This window comes from Glossina fuscipes, unplaced genomic scaffold (assembly GCF_014805625.2).
Source record: "Glossina fuscipes isolate IAEA_lab_2018 unplaced genomic scaffold, Yale_Gfus_2 44093, whole genome shotgun sequence".
In the NCBI taxonomy this organism is placed as follows: domain Eukaryota; kingdom Metazoa; phylum Arthropoda; class Insecta; order Diptera; family Glossinidae; genus Glossina; species Glossina fuscipes.
This window is the reverse complement of record NW_023999118.1, coordinates 1-1,289: the sequence shown is the minus strand read 5'-3', so window position 1 is coordinate 1,289 and position 1,289 is coordinate 1. Positions and strand designations below refer to the sequence as shown.

The 1,289-nt window shown below is 36.4% G+C and overlaps 1 protein-coding gene across 1 annotated transcript; it reads left to right on the top strand.

The window, feature by feature from the left end:
- Positions 1-3: 3 nt before the first annotated feature.
- Positions 4-945, top strand: LOC119643040 (alpha-tocopherol transfer protein-like; the record flags this gene model as incomplete). Its single annotated transcript, XM_038042396.1, has 2 exons — positions 4-80; positions 135-945. Coding segments are annotated over 2 exons (468 nt in total), but the record flags the coding sequence as incomplete, so codon positions are not given.
- Positions 946-1,289: the final 344 nt, after the last annotated feature.

Sequence of the window (1,289 nt, the reverse complement as noted above, 5' to 3'; positions counted from 1 at the left end):
AGTATTAAAACTAAATTTCCTGTGCTGTTTAATATTACTGACGTTGCTAACACGAGATTTCGGGATGTATTTCGCTTGGGGTAAGTAAGGGAATCAAGTAAGATATTCAAAGTAATGGATACTCTTTCTTCCAGTTTATTTCTACCTTTACCGAATCCTCTACATGATAATGGCCCGCGTATACTTTACGTAAATGGCTCTTTACCGGAAATGTATAGTTTGGAAGAAGCGATGACTGTCAGCTATGTTCTGCAAGATATTTTCATGTTAGAAGATGACTATGCTGTTGTTAATGGTTTGATAGCGATCAACGATCTTAAGTCATTGACTTTGTCGCATGTTTTTCAACTGACTCCAGTAGTTTTGAAAAAATTAGTTATATACAGTCACGAATCAATGCCATTGCGAATGAAAGCTATCCATAACATAAACGCGCCCAAAATATACGATACTGTTTACCAAATTTTCTTACCGATGATGCCCCAAAAGCAACAAAATAGAGTACGTGAAAGAAACAGTCGTTGAATTTTTATACCCATCTTTGAAGAGGTATATTCATTTCGTCAAGACGTTTCCAACAGGAAGGTTCAGATACCCCACAAAGTATATGTATTCTTGATCAGCATCAAATTCTAAATCGATTTAAGCATGTCCGTTGGCCCGTCTGTGTAATTTCTGACACTTGTAAACACCGTCCTGGCCTAATTCAAATTAGGCACAAACATTGGAAGTTCTTGCACGCAGGTTGATATTGAAAATTGGTCGAAGGACACGTCTACATCATTTTGTAAAGTAAGGACACCTCTATAATAAAAAAATTGTGTTTTGATCACTACTCACCTATACCAGATAAACATACATCGTATATTCTGTGGGTAATGCTATACTACCTTCAGAAAAATGCAAACATTGGCCTCGCCTTAATTTTATAGTGTGTCAAAATTTCTACTTTTTTTTAAAACTCACAAGAGCAAGGCTCAAAAACCCCATAAAGTATACAAATTCGGAATACACATACACATGCCCGTACATTCATCTGTCTGTCTATCCGTCTGCGCAAGTGCATAGGGTCTGTGGAGAACATTCCCTTGCTCGCTTTTCAACCTTTTCAAAGAACACGCCTACATTCATAAAGTACAACGCATACCTCATATAAATTTCCATTTTTTTGTAAAAACAGAAAAAATCAACCGCGTTCAACCGATATTATAAAGCATGAAAATTTAGTTCTTTTCCTTATTCTTAAGATCACAGCGATGGGTATAAAAGATTCGGTCACGACCGAATAT